Source organism: Hemitrygon akajei, chromosome 27 (genome assembly GCF_048418815.1).
Source record: "Hemitrygon akajei chromosome 27, sHemAka1.3, whole genome shotgun sequence".
Lineage (NCBI taxonomy): Eukaryota > Metazoa > Chordata > Chondrichthyes > Myliobatiformes > Dasyatidae > Hemitrygon > Hemitrygon akajei.
In genome coordinates this window covers 38553377-38572043 of record NC_133150.1, presented here as the reverse complement: position 1 = coordinate 38572043, position 18667 = coordinate 38553377, and the positions used below count along the sequence as shown (strand labels likewise).

The 18667-nt window shown below is 40.0% G+C and overlaps 1 protein-coding gene across 1 annotated transcript; it reads left to right on the top strand.

Annotated features, from left to right (window-relative positions):
* Positions 1–1057: 1057 nt before the first annotated feature.
* On the top strand, positions 1058–17319 carry snrpe (small nuclear ribonucleoprotein polypeptide E). The gene is made up of 5 exons (XM_073030691.1): positions 1058–1181; positions 3514–3540; positions 3953–4015; positions 5624–5702; positions 17121–17319. Exons 1-5 carry the CDS (start codon positions 1128–1130, stop codon positions 17174–17176), a joined length of 279 nt encoding a protein of 92 aa, XP_072886792.1. The 5' UTR covers positions 1058–1127; the 3' UTR covers positions 17177–17319.
* Positions 17320–18667: the final 1348 nt, after the last annotated feature.

Genomic DNA, 18667 nt, shown 5'->3' with positions numbered 1-18667 from the left:
TCACCAGGTACCTCAGAACCTGCAAGAACAGGAGTGTATTCAGTCCCAAGGAATGCCTATGAAGAAATTGGCCAATTTTGCTCATGTAAGAACTTGATGCTGTTCATGGCTTCTGATTGATTGTTCCAAAGTGGTCTGAACTAATTAAAGTTTTGAAATGTAACTATTGTAGATGATAGACAGCAATGATATGAATTCTGGCCATTGCCTTCAACTGAACCAGATCCCAAAGTCCTTTTAGGCTTTGGCTGAGCTGGTGGCATCATACAAAGCCTTTCCATTATTATGGCTATCTGTTTCATGGTAAATATTTGTCCCACCTCAATATTTGCTCATGCCTTATTCCTTCTGTTACCTTGTGACTTTATGGCTGAAATAGTATCTGTCTTAGCCAGCCTCCATCTGAGAATTCCTCCATAAATGCTGCCTATGGGTGGCAAGGTAGCACAACGCTTTACAGTACTGGTGACTAGGGTTCAATACCTGCGCTGCCTGTAAGAAGTTTGTACATTCTCTCCGTGACCGTGTTTGTTTTCTCCCATAATCCAAAGACATAAATTAATTGATCATTGTAAATTTCCCCTTGGTTAGGCTAGAATTAAATCGTCCTCTGTGGAGACAGAGCAATGGATGACATTTTTGGTCCCGATTCAAGGTTTAAACCTAAAATGTATACCATCTCTCTGCCCCCATAGATGCTGCCTCGTTCGTTGAGTTCTTGCAGCAACTTGATCTTTGCTTAAGATCTTATTCGTTATTCAAGTTTTGTCTTCACCTGGAGCTTCTCTATAATACAACCTGCCTAAGGTCTGTGTTTGATCAATGTTTCTGCAAATCTTTAAGCCAAATAGTTGCCATCACTGAGCTATTCAAACCGGACCATTTATTAGAATATAAGAGTGCATACTGTTTTCATCAATAGAATCATTGTATATTACTATTGTTTGTTAATTTATTTTACGGCTGAGAACAGGTTAATAAAGCAGGACGTGTTATCCAACATTGGCTTTGCTGCTGCACCAGGCGCATGCTCCGCCTCGCTGGGGGTCACGTCCCAGAACCCTTCGCAGGGGTGAGAGGTCACGGCACGCCAGCGCGCCATTTTGTAGCGAGACAGAGCGGCAGCGATGGCGTACCGGGGCCAAGCGCAGAAGGTTCAGAAAGTGATGGTGCAGCCCATCGTATCCTTCACACCGAGCGCAGGGGACGGGAGTGGGAGAAGGGCTAGGGGCGGAGGTAGCAGGGGGTCTGAATGGGACCGGGCCTCACATCCCCAGGTCCCCCATTCATCCCTGTCTTGTCTTGTCCGTACTGCACCAACCGCTGCCGCTTGGCTATAAATGTGCAGTACCTCATGCATGCAATTGTAATTTAAATTGCGGTGTTTAAGAACAGCGACTTGAAAGCTTTACTATCAACGGCAGGGAGTCACAAACTGGAATGGTCCTCGGGTACAGTGAGTAGCCGTAGCAGTCCTTATTGGCCTGGGTGGTCTTGTAGTTCAGGGATTGGTTTTCTCGGGTTGCTGGTCTGTTGTTCTGGTTACACAAAAGATGACTAATGTTGGATGGAGTTAATGAATGAGTTTCCTTGTAAATTATAGTAAGCCTGGCTACTGTACGGCGTCTTTGGAGGGTATCCCATCTGAGGTCGAGAAGCATATCTGTAACACTATTGGTCTTTCTATAATCACTGGTTACAAATCTGGCAGCTCTTCTCTGGACTTTCTCAAGGTTATTGATGTGCATGGTTTATTAGGGATCCCAAGTAGCACTACAGTATTCAAGTCTTGGACGGACGAGAGTTTTATAAGCAATTTTTTTTGTGTGGTTTTTGAGCAATTCCAAAAGTTACGCGGTAGAAGGCCAAGGATTTTATTGGAACTTGAAATGATATGGTTGATGTGTTTTGTCCAGCTAAGGTTATCTGACAGTTCAATGCCCAAGTAGGGGTGATGTTTTACTTCCTGGAGTGCAACGCCTCCCATGAAGTACTGATGATGATAAAAGATTTTCTTGTGGGTCGTTCTCATAATGTAGCACTTTGAGATGTAAAATTTCATCTGCCGGGAGGACTCCCACTTGCACAGCATCCTTCCCGGTTCCTTTCTTTCCTCCCACTGTGTTCCCTGACCATGATCCCTTTTCTTACCCCCATCTCTTATCTCTCTTCCCCATCCTTTCTTTCTGCCCCCTCTTCCCCAACATTCTGGTTTCTGCTCTTCCGCCCACCAACCCTTCTCAGTCCCACCTCCTCCCAATCCCACTCTCCTGCAAAGACTCCTAAACCTGGCAGGTATGATTAATATTGATGGGCAAAAAGAGATGGCATTGAATGGCCACCGTTGCTGTAGCTACGATTCTAGACCTTTGTGGAAACTGCAGGTGGGCTGTCTTGAAGTGTGAGGCTGAGACTTTTTGAGAAATGTACCTTTGTGAGTGTAAATCTTGCAATTAAATAAATTTGATGTGCAATACACGGGATATTTAGAGGTAATTTTATGGATAAGTTGTACGAGCCGGTAGAGTGGAGGGTTTTATGTCACTGCTTTAATATGATAGGCTATAAGCTTTACAAGAGCATTTTCAATCAACCATTGTGGTTGTCATGTTACAGAAAAGATGTGGAAGTTTTGGACAGGGTGCAGAAATTCACCAGGATGTTGCCAGAATTTAAGAGTGAGGGAAGGTTGGGCAAACTAAGGCTGTTTAATTTGGAGCATCTGAGGCTGAGAGGCAACCTCATGGATGTTTATACAGTGAGCTGTAGGTGCTTGGAAAGAACTGCCAGGTAAAATGATGGAAGCATCACTCGCTTTGCTGCTCCTCTTTCAACGCCAACTTTGCAGAGGCATTTAGACAGGCACAGGACAGTCTGAATGGGGAGATCTAGACCCTGCAGGCAGATGAGATTGGTTTAATTTGACATTGTGAGACTAAGAGCCTACTCTTGTGCTATTATGTTCTATATTCTAAAACATGCCACTGGGCTACAAGAAATATTTGACGTAAGTAGCCAAAGACTTTATGAAAGAATTAGGAGCATGTCTGTGGCTCTTGAATGACCATAGGATTGAGCTTGCAAAGAAAGATAGGTGTAATAAAATGGTTTACTACTGGTCAGAAGAATAGTGGTCATTTGAAGCAATAATAGGTCATGTTCTCTGGTTTTAAGTAATTTACATGTCTTAGAATGACAGCTAAGTTAAAATCTAACAACACGAGTGAATCTGCAGATGCTGGAAATAAATTAAAAAACACAAAATGCTGGCAGAACTCAGCAGGCCAGACAGCATCTGTGGGAGGAGGTAATAACGACGTTTTGGGCCGAAACCCTTCATCAGGAGTGAAGTAACATGGGATGGTCGAGGGGGGATAAGAAGTGGGGGGAGGGATAAAGTAGAGAGCTGGGAAGTGATAGGCTGGAGGGAAATCTATACTGGGTACATATAGATATTATTTTTCAATATTTGGCTCTTACATATAACCATGCTCCTTAACTGAACTGCAACAGAACCTTATTTTCAGATACCTTCAGAATGTAAGTGTACGTTTTAGTTTATGGTACAGAATGTGTAGCAAAGACTAAAGACTCTTGAACTGACCTCTTATGATAAAGGGGGCAAATGACCTCACTAGTTATGATTTTGCACTTTATGGTTTACCTGCACTTCCTCTAACTTTTAAACTTTAATCTGTATATTGTTTTACCTCAGTGCACTGTGTGATGATTTGATCTGTATGAACAGTATGTGACAATAATAAAACAATAGTAATTTTAAAACCTTGTAGGTCTCAGACTTGACTGAATTCAAAGTTCATGCTCCCATCCTATGGACTTGAGTGTACTAGGCTGGCACTGAAGTGCAGTTACAATACAACAGGGTTCACTTCACAATATTTTTTTTAAAAAACAAGTCTCTCATTAAAAATGCTTTTTTTTTAAACCATAGAGATCTCGAATTCAAGTATGGCTATATGAGCAAGTCAACATGAGGATAGAAGGCTGTATAATCGTAAGTATCAGTTGTCAACTACGATTCTGATAATCAGAAAGATGCTGTAGTTTAAATAGTAATTGATCTCAGTAATCAATGACGTGATATTTCTGCTGCAGCATTTTATTGTATAAATAGTTTTTATTTAACATTTAACCCTCTCCAGTGATCCCAGATGTGAATTTTAACCCTAAATTATCTGGAAAGTGTCCTTGCTGGAGATGAGCTGCAGGCTGGCATTGGTACAGGAATAAGCTCAGGATCTCTAAGCATCTACAAGGGTTAATATTTGAGCTGTGTTCTTAAACCCATAGATTTTCTTCGCTTGCAAACAGATCTCTGCGTTCCCACCATTTTTAATTTTAAATTTCTTAAACTGAAATGTTTTTTTTTGAAGTATAGAGATTTATGAACATTTGGAGAGGCATAATATGATTAGGAATAGTCAATGTGGCTTTGTCAAAGGCAGGTCGTGAATTTTTTGAGAATGTGACTAAACGCATCGATGAAGGTAGAGCAGTAGATGTTGTGTATATGGATTTTAGCAAGGTATTTGATAAGGCACTCCATACAAGGCTTATTGAGAAAGTAAGGAGGCATGGGATCCAAGGTTACATTGCTTTGTGGATCCAGAATTGGCTTGCCCACATAAGGCAAATAATAGTTGTAGACGGGTCATATTCTGCATGGAGGCCGGTGACCAGTGGTGTGCCTCAGGGATCTGTTCTGGGACCCCTTCTCTTCATGATGTTTATAAGTGACCTGGATGAGGAAGTGGAGGGATGGGTTAGGAAATTTGCTGATGACACTAAGGTTGGGGGTGTTGTGGATAGTGTGGAGGGCTGTCAAAGGTTACAGCGGAACCTTGATAGGATGTAAAACTGGGCTGAGAAATGGCAGATGGAGTTCAACCCAGATAAGTGTGAGGTGGTTCATTTTGGTAGGTCAAATATGATGGCAGGCTATAGTATCAATGGTAAGACTCCTGGTAGTGTGGAGGATCAGAGGGATCTTGGGGTCCGAGTCCATAGGACACTCAAAAGCAAGAAATAATCTTGAAATTAAAAATGCTGAGAATGCATAGACCTGTTAGCAAGCGAAGATAATCCATGGGTTTAAGAATCTACCTCAAACATTAACCCTCAGTGATCTCTAATCATCTCCTCCCAGTGCTGACCTGCAGCCCATCTCCAATTTGTCACAGAGCACATCTCCAGATATATTAGGGTGGGCATGGTAGTGTAACGCTATTTCAGTGCCATTAACCCAGGTTTATTTCTCCCTGCTGTCAGTACAGAGCTTGTATGTTTCCTCTGTGACCACGTGGGTTTCCTCCCGCATTCTAAAGACATATGGGTGTAGTTGGGTGGTACAGGCCTGTTACTGCGCTGTATCTCTCAATGATAAATAAAATGAGCATGCATTTTGTTTGTTCTCTATCGTGCCATGTGCTCAGTGACTACAGAAACAGTAACAAGATCCATCAGCTCTAGAGCACACCTAATGCCCATGTAGCCCGAGGTCGTTCAATCTGATTTGTCACTAATAGCTGCTCTGTAAAATCGACAAGTGACTGCTCTTGCTGAGGTTTCTCGGTTGTGGTACCTATTCATTGTTTCTTTTTAGGGGTTTGATGAATACATGAACCTCGTTTTGGATGACGCAGAGGAGATTCACATGAAATCAAAAGCCAGGAAACCACTGGGTAAGTATGCTGATGCAATTTTCAGTAGCGTATCTAAAAATTATTAAAGATGCTCAAGTGCAGTGTTTGGGTTGAGTTGTTCTGCAATCTTGGCAATTTACTTTTAAACGTTTCATCACCGTGCAGAGACGTCATCAGTGCACTGTTGATTGTGGTGTGTCCTCCGAATGCTTGGCCTTTATTCGGAAGGTACACCACGTTGCAGGGAAATTGTCAAGATTAGAGAGTAACTCAACCCAACCGTCAACCACGCGAGTTACACATCTCCCGAATTATTACCACTAAAGTATGGTACTGGGCAAAAGTCTTAGGCACATATATGTAGCTAGGGTGCCTAAGACTTTTCCACAGGTCTGTATGCTATGTTTTTCCAGTTACCAAATAATACAAGCTATAATAAAATGGTAAGTACTCTTATTTCTGTTTTTCCAGCTATCTTCCTATTTTAGCCAATATACAGTACTGTGCAATAGTCTTAGGTGTGTATGTGTGTGTGTGTGTGTGTATATATATATATACACACACACACACACACACACACACACACACACCTAAAAGCTGTAAATTATATATTAAAAATGCCAATCCTCTCAAAAGCAATTTGGTATTTTCCTCTAAAGGAAAACCGCTTTACGAATGTTCGCTTTACACTACTTCACTTTTACAAAAGACCTACATTAGCAACCTGCTTTCACATTACAAAAAGGATTTTCACTTTTAGGAAAATTTTTCCCATATAAATTAATGGTTCTTCGCTTTACGTCATTTCGGCTTAAAAAAGGTTTCGTAGGAACGCTCTATCTTTGTAAAGGGCGGGGGGATCACCTGTACCTGCCATTCTCCCAAACACTTGTATGCATAGCAAACTAGTGAGGTAACATTGGTTTGATTAAAGAGCAAATTATTTATGGCTTGTCACTTTACAAATGGGCAACCAGAAAGATGTGTTGCTACTTCAAAGGCTAAGCTCAACTTGCTGTTAAGCTCTTTGTGTACAGTTAGGAAAACAAGGAATATTGTGGATTATTTATTGGTCAGATCCAAAATGTAGTTGCTCTGAATTCCTCCGTGGGTAGCAAGAGAAAGGGTTGCACAGGTCTACTGCTACTAAACGGTGCTAAGCATCGTGTGTGGAAGGTATGGCTGATGCAACGTCATTTGGGAATGACGGTGTACCTGTTGATACATTCCCAGGATCGTGGACAGTTTTGGTTATTTGGTCAAAGTGAAGAAATGAAACTATTCCAAAAGGGAGTAGGAGGGGGGACTGGAGAAAAATGCAGCACATTAGTATAGTGGCTAGCATAATGCTTTACTACACCAGCTGTAAGGTTAGGGTTCAATTCCCACCACTGACTCTAAGCAGTTAATTTGTGTGGGTTTCCTCTGCGTGTTCTCGTTTCCTCCCACGTTCCAAACACGTACGGATTCGACTTAGTAAGTTGTGGGCATGCTTTGTTTACACTGGAAGCGTGGCAACACTTGCCAACTACCCCAGCACATCCTGTGTTGGTTTTTTACTTGAAATGACACATTTCACTATGTTTCAATGTACATGAGACAAATGAAAGCTTATTTTTTTCTACCCTGATGAAATTTATCCACTGAGTTTAGCTTATATTTTAATTGTGAAAATGCAGTTGCATTGTGTGACTGAAGTACAGTTTTAGTCTGATACTGCTCAAATTGATCTGTAGAATTTGATAAGCAAACCTTGAGGTAGCTGGTGAATCTCTAACGGATTCAGTACATCTTAAAAACTTAGCCAAAGCAGTCAAATGTTTATTGTTATACCAGATCTTTTATGATTTCCCCTCAGTTTTTTGGGAACTGTTGTGCATTAGCGTGAATTCTAAATTCTTTACCTCCTCAAAGTGCATCACCAACCCCACTTGCTTCTCCCACCACCCCCCAACCCTGTCATCCAAATTGCTTTAGTTAATGTGTCTTACCAGTGTATGTTCATTTGACCACTTTCACCTTCACCAAGGAGTCAGAGTCGTGGGCTTGGCTGCAGCAGTTGATCACTGAATGGTTCACTGAAGTAGCAGCTTAGGCTTGAGCTTGAGTTGCACTGTGTGAGGCCATCTTTGGAAAGAGGCATTCCCCTCTTAAAAATTTCAACTACTGCTCAGCAAAGGTCTTTGACTTCTCCTGCTTTTAAACACGTTAATTAGCAGTTAACTGATATAATGTACAATGTCCACATGCTTTTTTCCCACAGCCCTTACAATTAAGTACAGTTAGTGTGAAACGCTTAGTGACACCCTGTACCATACTGCTTTCTTGCTGTGTAGTAAACTATTCCAACAAGTGTCAAACATCACAGTTGACATGATGATGAGTTCATGAGTGATATCTATGAACTTTGCCTCCAAATCTTTTTGCCAGTGTTGACACCCTCCATCTTGGTTGCCACTGAAGAATACATATAGCTAAAGAATTTGGGGAAATAATACCCCAGTCTATGCAACACATTGCTCTTGAAGTGCTTTTGTAGCTATAGAAATGTGGCACTGGTTTGTTTCCATCAAGGTCTCACAGAACTTTAGATTTGTTGTTAACGTGGTAATTCTCAGTGGAGATTTACCTACCTGAATTGGCTGTTCAAATGATGCTGAAGAAATTTTAGCTCGACTTTAACAAATCAGAAAGAATGCCGCACCACTTTCATTAATGCTGGAGTGTGGATTTCATCTGGAACCCGCTGGTGCACCATTAAATGCTGACGAAACAAGTTCCATTCAGTGGGTTTATAGAGTTGTACTGCACAGAAACAAGCCCTTCAGCCCACTATGTCCATACTGACCTTTGTAACTATTTACATAGAACAGTACAGCATAGTACAGGCCCTTCAATGTTGTGCTGACCTTTTACGCTGCTCCAAGATCAATCTAACTCTTCCCGCCCCCCCCCCCCCATACAGCCGTCCATTTTTCTTTAATCCCTGTACCTGTCTAAGAGTTTCTTACATGTTCCTTATATACCTGCCTCTACCACCACCCATGGCAGTGCATTCCACACACCCCCCACTCTGTTTATAAAAAAATCTATCTACCTCTGACTTTCACCCCCTACTTTCCTCCAATCAGTTTGCAATTATGCCCTCTTGTTTTGGCCCAGGGGAAAAGGCACTGGCTATCCACTCAAACTTATCATGTTACCTCTCATTCTGCTTTGCTCCGAAGATAAAAGGCCTAACTCGCTCAGCCTCCCCTTATAAGACATGATCTCTAATCCAGGAAGCAAATCCCATTTATGCAATTCCATTTGCTCACATTGGAACCAGATCCTCTTAAATACTGATTGTTTCTGATCCTCTGGCACAACGTTCCTGATTGCAACCAACCTCCATGCAACAAAAATACTCTAGGATCTCCTTTAAACCCCATCCCACTCATCTTAAACCTATACCCACTTGTTTTTGATACCCTTAGCATGAGAAAAAGAGTTTGACTTCCTACCTTTTCAGTGGCTCTTGTATCTTTCTATCAGGCAACCTCAGCTTCTTTCACTCTAGGGAAACAAGCCTGCCCTATCCAATCTGTCCCCATAAACTAAAGTCCTCCATTCCAGGCAACATCCTGGTGAATTTTTTCTGCACTCACTCCGGCACAAACGTGACATTTCTGTGGTGTACTGACCTGAACTGCGGAACTCCCAGTGCAGCCTAACATTCGCTTATGTGAAGTTCCAGCAGAACATCGCAGCTTTTGTATTTTATGCTTATGCCTTCACTGTGGTATCTACTTGTGTTACCACTTTTATGTGCTGTTACGTATTCAGGCAACAATAATTATAGATGAGTTAGACGAAGGGTTTTATAACAAATAACACGTTTATTAAACACTGATAACAAACCCCCTTCAAATGTAAACAAACCCAAACAATGATCCGAGCTCAGCTGCTCAAACAGTCCTTAATAGCGTTGCAGTCCCAAACAGTCTTTAAAGCAGTATTGAAAAGAACTCAGGTCTTTAAAACCGATATGCCGAAAGAAAACAGTATTTTAAAACGATATGCCGACAGTTCAAAAGCTCACGGTACTTTTAAAAGGAGAGACTTTTTAAAGCGATGTAAATTCTCTTCCACGTCGAATTCCTTCGATTCCCAGCGTCGAACTCCCACGTCGAATTTTATTAAATATAACAGCTTAAAGTGACTGACCTTCCTTCCACAATATTCTCAATCTCCCGCTTTTTCCAGCGGAGACTATCATGAGAATAGTAAACGAAATCCTTCCGAATGAGGATCACACAAGGTCGAAGTCAATCCATCGATCTCCATTTTCCAAACTTCACTCTCCCTTAGCAAAGAAACCGTTGGCTCTGACCTTTTAAACTTTAGGCATTATATAAAACTTCATTTTTAACTAAACTGCGTCATCACATTAAATCACACAGTGATATGAAGTCATCTTGGCAAATCCTGCCACGAACTACCCCACCTGACAGGGTGGGTCTCCCTTTTATACCCTGTAGAAAAAACCTGTCACATGACCTCTACTGGCGGGAAAATGACATCACTCCACCATTACCTCATGCCCAGTATAACTTCAACCCCCAGTCACGTGACAAGGGTACCACTGTCACGTGTCACGGGTACGTAACACCTCCCTCCAAAAAAAAAACATTTTTGGTCTGACAAGAACAAAAATTTTAACAATTTCTTACAAAAAAAAAACAAATGTATAAATTATATAACATACACAATATACAATACAGTAGGAGTGTTATAATAAAAAAAACCACTCCAAAAAAAAACATTGTACATTCAATATCGAGATAGACAATCAGCAACCACATTATCTTTACCTTTAATATGAGTTATCACAATATTGTACTCTTGTAACATCAAACTCCAATTTAACAATCTTCTGTTTTTGTTTTTCATCTTACTCAGAAAAACTAACGGATTATGATCAGTGTAAACAATAAGTGGTTTTTGAGTTGTACCAACATATACCTCAAAATATTCCAAAGCTAAAACAAGAGATAACAATTCTTTCTCTATTGTTGAATAGTTTCTTTGATGCTTATTAAATTTCTTAGAAAAGTAAGCTACTGGATGATCAACCTCATCACCCTCATTCCTTTGCATCAATACTGCTCCCGCAGCTTCATCACTAGCATCCACAGCTAATGAAAAAGGTTTTTCAAAGTCAGGTGCCTTAAGCACAGGTTGTTGACATATCATTGTTTTCAATTTTTCAAATGCTTCCTGACAAGACACTGTCCACACAAACTTCACATTCTTCTGCAGAAGGTTAGTTAATGGAAGGGCAACATTAGCAAAATTCTTACAAAATTTTCGATAATATCCTACCATTCCCAAAAACCTTCTGAGAGTTTTTTTTTCCGTCGGAGCGGGAATTTCCAAAATTGCCTGAACAGGAGCTACCTTACCTTGACCTACAACATAACCAAGGTAAGTCACAGTGGCATGTCCAAATTCACTCTTGGCTAAATTAATAGTCAAGTTAGCTTTTGAAAGCTTTTCAAACAATTTCTCCACCGCAATAATGTGTGCTTCCCAAGTATCATTTCCTGTCACTAAATCATCAATATAAGCATCAGTATCTTTCAATCCCTGAATCACAGAATTAATCATCCTCTGGAAAGTACCTGGGGCATTCTTCATCCCAAATGGAAGAACATTATACTCATATAACCCAGATGGAGTTACAAATGCAGAAATCTCTCTACCTCTGTCCGTTAATGGAACACACCAATACCCTTTCAATAAATCAATCTTTGTAAGGAACTTTGCTTTCCCAACTTTATCTACACAATCATCTACTCTAGGAATTGGATATGCATCTGTTTTCGTTACAGCATTCACCTTCCTATAGTCCGTACAAAACCTAATACTACCATCAGGTTTTGGCACCATAACACATGGCGAACTCCAATTCGAGTTAGAATGTCTAATAATATCATTCTCTAACATGTATTCAATTTCTTTCTCAGCAAGTTCACATTTTTCCATGTTCATCCTATATGGATGTTGTTTAATAGGTTTGGCATCTCCAACATCTACATCATGTGAAGCTACAGTAGTCCTTCTCGGAACATCTGGAAACAAATCCTTATACTTAAAAATCAATTCCTTCATCTGTTGTTTCTGCTCTAGCTGTAAATGTGCTAATTTCTCATCCATATTTTCCAAAATGGTCGAATTAGGTAACCTAACAGAAACAATGTTAGATTTAGAATGAAAGTCAGATGAATCATTTATCATGTTCCCAGTTAAATCCAACTCATTCTCACTAACCACAACAGTCACAGTATCAGATTGTTTCTCAAAATATGGTTTAATCATATTTATGTGGCAAAGTTGTGTTGACCTTCTACGATCTGGAGTTTTTATTACATAATCCACATCATTAACTCTAGACACAATTTCATAAGGTCCATGAAATCTAGCTTGTAAAGGATTTGTCTGCACTGGGAAAAGAACCAACACCTTATCTCCAGGCTTAAACATCCTCATCCTAGCTTCCTTATCATACCAAGTTTTCATTTTCTCCTGAGCCAACTTTAAATTTTCCTTGGCTAAACTACAAGCTTTATGTAACCTGTCCTTAAATTTCAAAACATAGTCCAACAAATTAGTATGCACTTCCTTACTAATCCACTGTTCCTTCAATAAAGCTAAAGGTCCTCTAACTCTATGTCCAAACACAAGTTCAAATGGACTAAAACCTAAAGATTCCTGTACCGATTCCCTTACTGCAAATAAAAGTAAGTTTATACTCTCATCCCAGTCACCTTCATTCTCCACACAATATGTCCTAATCATATTCTTGAGAGTAGAATGAAACCTCTCCAAAGCACCTTGCGATTCTGGATGGTATGCAGCCGAAGTAATTTGCTTAGCTCCCAATTTATAAACTATCTGTTGAAACAATCCAGACATAAAATTACTACCTTGATCAGTTTGTATTTCCTTAGGCAATCCAAAATAAGTAAAGAATTTTATAAGAGCCTTCGTCACAGTTTTAGCTTTTATATTCCTAAGTGGTACTGCCTCTGGAAACCTAGACGAAGTACACATGATAGTCAACAAATACTGATAACCAGTTTTTGTCTTTGGTAATGGACCAACACAATCTACAATAACTTTAGAAAACGGTTCACCGAATGCTGGAATAGGTTGTAATGGAGCTACTGGTGTAACCTGATTTGGTTTACCCACAATTTGACAAGTATGGCACGTCTTACAAAACATCGCCACATCTTTTCTTAAACCAGGCCAGTAAAAATGTTTTAAAATCTTGTCCACAGTTTTCCTTACCCCTTGATGTCCACCTAAAGGCACACTATGAGCTAAAGTCAAAATCTCATTCCGATAAACTTTAGGAACAACCACCTGGTAAACAACATTCCATTCCTCACTTGCAGGAATTGTAGGCGACCTCCACTTCCTCATCAACACTCCTTTTTCCAAGTAATATCCTACTGACACCTTCTCAATTTCACTACCTAGTAAAGCTTGTTCCCTTAATTTTATAATCTCAGGATCTCTATTCTGCTCTGCTATCATCTCCTTCCGAGACAGAGACAAATCTTCATAGTCAGACTTACTCCCAGAACCTTGTTCAAACAACGAAGGTAAGAAAGTCTCTGACACATCCTCAAAACTCACATCCTGAGTTGAACAGTCATGAGTAACAACCTCATTCTGCACATCAATTTTTTTAGCCATAGCTCTAGTCACATCACAAGAAGAATCTGTGTTAGAATTCACCTCTGGTTCCTCTGATTCCATTGTCAAATGCACTTCAGGAAAAACTTGTCCACCTGCCAAGTCATTACCTAACAATAAAGAAATACCCTTCACAGGTAAGCTATGCTGTAATCCTACCTTAACAAATCCTGTAACTAACCCTGACTTTAAATTTACTTCATGTAAATGTACAGGCATAAAATCACTTCCAACACCTCTTATGTAATTCACCTCACCAGTATCACTCTCTTCATTAAACTTCAACACACTATCTAACATCAGTGATTGAGAAGCTCCAGTATCCCTAAGAATTTTTATTGGCACCAGAGTGGATCCTTCTTTCAAGGATACAAACCCTTCAGTTATAAAATGATCATATCCCTTTCTAACTTGGTCAGACTCTAACAAATCCTCATTTGTGTTTACCAAACCCTGTAACTTTACAGGTGCTTCAATATGTTGCACACAAGCATCCGGAACTGCTTCCTTCTCTTTCTTTTTCAATTTGAAACAGTTAGCTATTACATGGCCAGGCTTCTTACAATAGTTACAAATAAGACCAAACTGTTTTTCCTTCACAGGTTTTCCTTCCTCCTTACCTCTCTCATTAACCTCTAATTTAATTTCTGATTTACCTGGAGTCTCCATATTATTTTTCCTCTTGAAAATTCTACCCTGAGGAAATTTATTCTTATGGATTAAAACATACTCATCAGCTAATCTAGCACAGTCCTGCAATTTATCAGTATCCCTCTCATTTAAGTAGGTCCTTACTTCAACAGGAATGCTTCTTTTAAATTCCTCCATCAAAATCAGCTCTCTCAATGTATCATAGTCCTCATTTACATTTTTAGAAGAAACCCATCTCTCAAAACACATAGCTTTATCATAGGCAAATTCCACATAAGTCTTTTCCACAGACTTTTTCAAACTCCTGAATCTTTCCCTATAAGCTTCTGGGACCAATTCATATGCTTTGAGAATATTTGTCTTCACAATATCATAATCTAATGCTTGCGCAGCAGTTAAAGCTGTGTAAACCTGTTGTGCCTTGCCTTTGATTACACTCTGTAATAACACTGACCATTTATCTTTCGGCCACTCTGACATCCGAGCAATAGTTTCAAAATGTTGGAAATATCTTTCCACTTCTGTTTCACTAAATGGAGGGACCAATTTAATTTCTTGGCTAGCAACAAACGGTTTTTTAGAATCAGCAGACTGTTCTACAGACCTTAATTTCGCCATTGCATATTCAAAATCTCTCTGCTTTTGTTCAGCTTCCAATTTACACCTTTCTAACATCATTTGTTCGATTTGCAACTGCATCTCCAGATTACTTATTGGAAACGATTCTAAAATCGATTCTTCAAAAGCACCCGAAGCCACAAAATGTGATGCGATCTTTCTCTGTATTACAGCTTTTGATGTAGTCGACAAAATCCCTTTAAGATGCAACCGATTAGCAATTTCAGAGACTTCAGTTTTTTTCGCCTTCGCTAACAAATCCGCGACTGGCGAATCCAGAAACTCATCAATATTCATCGTTGCCGAATACCACTCACAAGCCAATCAAACAAAAAAAAATCGAGCAATCCCCGTTACCAAAACACCGATTCAAAATTCAAAAAGCTTATTAAACTCAAACAATTCAATTCCGGACGTAGCCCCCATATTTAATGTTACGTATTCAGGCAACAATAATTATAGATGAGTTAGACGAAGGGTTTTATAACAAATAACACGTTTATTAAACACTGATAACAAACCCCCTTCAAATGTAAACAAACCCAAACAATGATCCGAGCTCAGCTGCTCAAACAGTCCTTAATAGCGTTGCAGTCCCAAACAGTCTTTAAAGCAGTATTGAAAAGAACTCAGGTCTTTAAAACCGATATGCCGAAAGAAAACAGTATTTTAAAACGATATGCCGACAGTTCAAAAGCTCACGGTACTTTTAAAAGGAGAGACTTTTTAAAGCGATGTAAATTCTCTTCCACGTCGAATTCCTTCGATTCCCAGCGTCGAACTCCCACGTCGAATTTTATTAAATATAACAGCTTAAAGTGACTGACCTTCCTTCCACAATATTCTCAATCTCCCGCTTTTTCCAGCGGAGACTATCATGAGAATAGTAAACGAAATCCTTCCGAATGAGGATCACACAAGGTCGAAGTCAATCCATCGATCTCCATTTTCCAAACTTCACTCTCCCTTAGCAAAGAAACCGTTGGCTCTGACCTTTTAAACTTTAGGCATTATATAAAACTTCATTTTTAACTAAACTGCGTCATCACATTAAATCACACAGTGATATGAAGTCATCTTGGCAAATCCTGCCACGAACTGCCCCACCTGACAGGGTGGGTCTCCCTTTTATACCCTGTAGAAAAAACCTGTCACATGACCTCTACTGGCGGGAAAATGACATCACTCCACCATTACCTCATGCCCAGTATAACTTCAACCCCAGTCATGTGACAAGGGTACCACTGTCACGTGTCACGGGTACGTAACAGTGCAATACACTTGAATTCCAAATTCTTTCTATTCATCGACATTCCTTTGTGCTCTTTCATATTTAACTTCCCAGTATCCTGCTCTGCAGCCATCAGGAAGGAGCTTGCAGACCCACTTCAACAATTCAGAATCAGCTTTTTCCCCATCAATATTGCCTTGTGAATCCTTGTTTTTGTACTATTTATTTGTGTTTTATAATTAATCTCTTTGCACTGTACCTCTGCCACAAAACAACAAATTTCACGTGATAATACACCTAATTCTTAGACTGTCTTCCTCCCTCTCCACAACACTAATTTTCATGTCATCCACAAACTTAATCTGACCTCCTATAGTTGCATCCAATTAAAATACAGGGTTTTTTTAATTACCAAACCATTTTGTGTCAATCTCAGTTTAGAAACTAGGGGTGATTGAATTTAATGAGCAGCCCTGTGTCGCCACTTTCATGGTATTATAAACTTGAACCTCAAATTCTTTCTATTCATCAGAATCGGGTTTAATATCACCAGCATATGTAGTGAAATTTGTTAACTAGTAGCAGCAGTACAAGGCAATACATGATAAATAAACTGAATTACAGTAATTATATATGTATATTAAATAATAAAGTTAAAATAAATAGTGCAAATACAGAAATTTTTAAGAAAATAGTGAGGTAGTGTTTATGGGTTTGATATCCATTCAGAAATCTGATGGCAGAGGGGAAGAAGCTGTTCCTGAATTGCTGCGTGTGAGCCTTCAGGCTCCTGTACGTCCTTCCTGATGGTAACAATGAGATGAGTGCATGTCCTGTTTAGTGGGGGTCCTTAATGACAGGCACCACCTTCCTGTGGCACTGCTTCTTGAAGATGTTTTGGATACTACAGAGATTTGTACCCATGATGGAGCTGACTAATTTTTCAATGCTCTGCAGCCTACTTCAATCCTGTGCAGTAGCCTCCCCATATCAGATAGTGATGCAGCCTGTCAGACATTCCTTTTGTTGTATATATACTTTGACTTCCTGGTGTCCTACTGCACAACTATCAGCAAGTGGGTAAACTCAGCTGTTGCCATTTAATGTTGCTCACTACTGTTAAGTAATCCCTCCCCCCAACAAAGAGAATATTTTGGATTAGTGGTTTACTTAGAATAAAGGCCATTTCTTTATTGCGTTTTGTTTTTCAGGTCGTGTTATGCTGAAAGGGGACAACATCACCTTGCTACAGAGTGTCCCCACTTAGAGATGCCACCAGAAGAATAACTTCTTTAGAGTGTAGTGAATAAATTTTGTATGTTTCTGTAACATTTTTGACATGATGGGCAAGCAGAGCTGAAATTGTAATGTTTTTTTTATTTTTAGGAAATAAAAACTTTGGAACCAGGAGTTGTTCTGTATTAATATTGGAGTTATGATTGAAGTGATCATGTCCACTTTAACCAGTTACTATAATTTACATTCTTGTAAAGACAAATTGAGTGAAGTGCTGTTCAGAACACAATTTGAAGACTCAGTTCTGCATCTGTAGAGAATTCCCTTGCAGCGCCAGAGATCCTGGTTCAATCCTGTTCTCGGGCTCTGTCTTTGTGTAGTTTGTGTGTTCTCTCTGCGACCCTGTGGGTTTCTTCCGGGTGCTCCAGTTTAAAGTAAGGAGGAGAGCAAGAACTAGCGGGTGATAAGCAGGGGAGGGAATGATGTCAGAGCTGGGTCTTGATAAGTGGAGGCAACAAAGGGCTGAAAATCATGTGATCTGATAGGAGAGGAATCAAATGAGGCAGGTGGGAGGAGTGCATGGCGAGGGAAAAGATGGGCTGGTGGGGGCAAGTTTGTGATCAGTGAGACCATAGTGGGTTACTAAGACTGGCTACTGCAGCAATAACTACACTGATGTCAGATAATCAGTGCTCTCTGGTTAATGCTTTAGCTGATAATGGGTGCACTCTCATGTGTCCTGTCAATCTCCCAACATGGAAGTACACTCAACATCTTTAAGAGCACAAAAAAAATAACGCGAGAAAGCTTAATTAAAACATTTGTTAACAGCAGATGGTCCTTTTTATTGTACTGGTGGCAATGAGGAACTGCAGCTCTATACTGGGGTATGATGAAGTTCTCTTTGATCTGTATTGGCTCTGGTTGGTGTGTAGGTGAGGCACCAATTGCTGGAGATGTGCCAAACAGAAAATCCTGGGAACACTTGGTCATCAGTGGAAAGGGAAACATGTCGACGGGGGGAAAAAAAATTAAATGCAAGAAAAGGGATGATAGTGAAAGTTCACTCTAGGGGTGCCATTGTAAGGGGGGGGGGGGAGAATAATGATTGATCACATGGTGTAATTGCACGGAACAGGTGCCGTCTCTAATTACACGGGATAACAGAGATTTTGCTTCCTGAATACTTTTGGGTGTATCTTATTGATTTTGGACTGCTGATCATGAAATGTCCCTATCACACCATTTTTTTAATCACCTATATTTATTACTTCAATTCGTAATTCAAGTCGGAATAGCTGAAGTCAAGATTAAGGAAGGCATTTTTATTGGTTCACAAATCAACCAGGTCATCAGTGTTGGACAATTCAAAGGGCTTCTCGTGGGACCAGAGAAAATTGTATGGAAGGCATTCAAGGATTTTCATGAAAATTTTCTTGGCTGCTACAGAACATTAAACTACGTGCAGGTGTTTGATGACACGCTTCAAGCATACAAAACCATGAGGTCCAACATGTCACTA